Raw genomic sequence first — 875 nt, forward strand, 5'->3', positions numbered from 1 at the left:
TAAACGAGGGAGGGAACGGCTGAGGGAGCCAACGAGGGAGCGAGGGAGGGAGCATAAGCACAAAGGAATAAATGAAATAAATCTACCTTCTATCCCAGCCACCAAGTCTCTTAAGTCGGACAGCAGGCCTTGCATGTCCGCCCTACGCGGTGCAGGGATGGCCACGGCCAGTGTCAGCAAGCCGAAAAGAACGAACGTTGTTAGCTTCATCTTCGAAAGGTCTTGTGAACTCTGAGGAATGATTATCAAACAAATCCCAAAGTTACAAACGATGCAGTCACATATGCATGAAACAATTGTTACGACGGCGAAATTGTTTGGCGAAACGTCCAGAAACCCTACGATATGACCGTTTAATCTAAACAAACACATTAAGAAACAGACAGACAGAAATAAAGAATTTAGTTGAACACATGACACAATTTGCTGTTCAGCTGCTACGGTGTTTCTACTTACCGAGTTTCTTCTCAGGACGATCACGGTGAGACTTTCGTCTGGAGATCTTCTTTCTGTCACGTCTTCTTCTTGATGTCTGGAATCAGAAGTGAGGTAAGAGGGTGAACAGGCTCTTTTTAAACTCTCAGGCCCAGTAATTACGCAAATGAGTAGTAATTAGACACGTCATCTTCGTTCGCGAAGTCCAGCCAAGAAGAAGACACGTCATTCTAACTGATCAAAGTAGTTGTCTTCTCATGTTATATAATCTATCGGATCAGCAGTTTCTCTTTACTTTTTTTTTACAATAGATGTACAGAAGTGTACAATTTTTATTATTTTAGTCACCGTAAACGCACTACGTTTAGTTTATCTTAATCTGAAGTCTAGAAACAAAAATTTAATAAACAGGTGTTCATACGTGGACAACATTCGCCGAT

General features: G+C 41.7%; 1 protein-coding gene across 1 annotated transcript in view; it reads right to left on the bottom strand.

The window, feature by feature from the left end:
* Positions 1-591, bottom strand: part of LOC118413421 — a 2,573-nt gene extending 1,982 nt beyond the window's left edge. The window contains exons 1-2 of the mRNA XM_035816790.1: positions 457-591; positions 87-231 (exon numbers count right to left, since the gene is read on the bottom strand). Of these exons, the coding sequence (XP_035672683.1) occupies positions 87-210 (124 nt within the window). The 5' untranslated portion in view covers positions 211-231; positions 457-591. The remainder of the gene's footprint in view (positions 1-86; positions 232-456) is intronic.
* Positions 592-875: the final 284 nt, after the last annotated feature.

Source organism: Branchiostoma floridae, chromosome 4 (genome assembly GCF_000003815.2).
Source record: "Branchiostoma floridae strain S238N-H82 chromosome 4, Bfl_VNyyK, whole genome shotgun sequence".
Lineage (NCBI taxonomy): Eukaryota > Metazoa > Chordata > Leptocardii > Amphioxiformes > Branchiostomatidae > Branchiostoma > Branchiostoma floridae.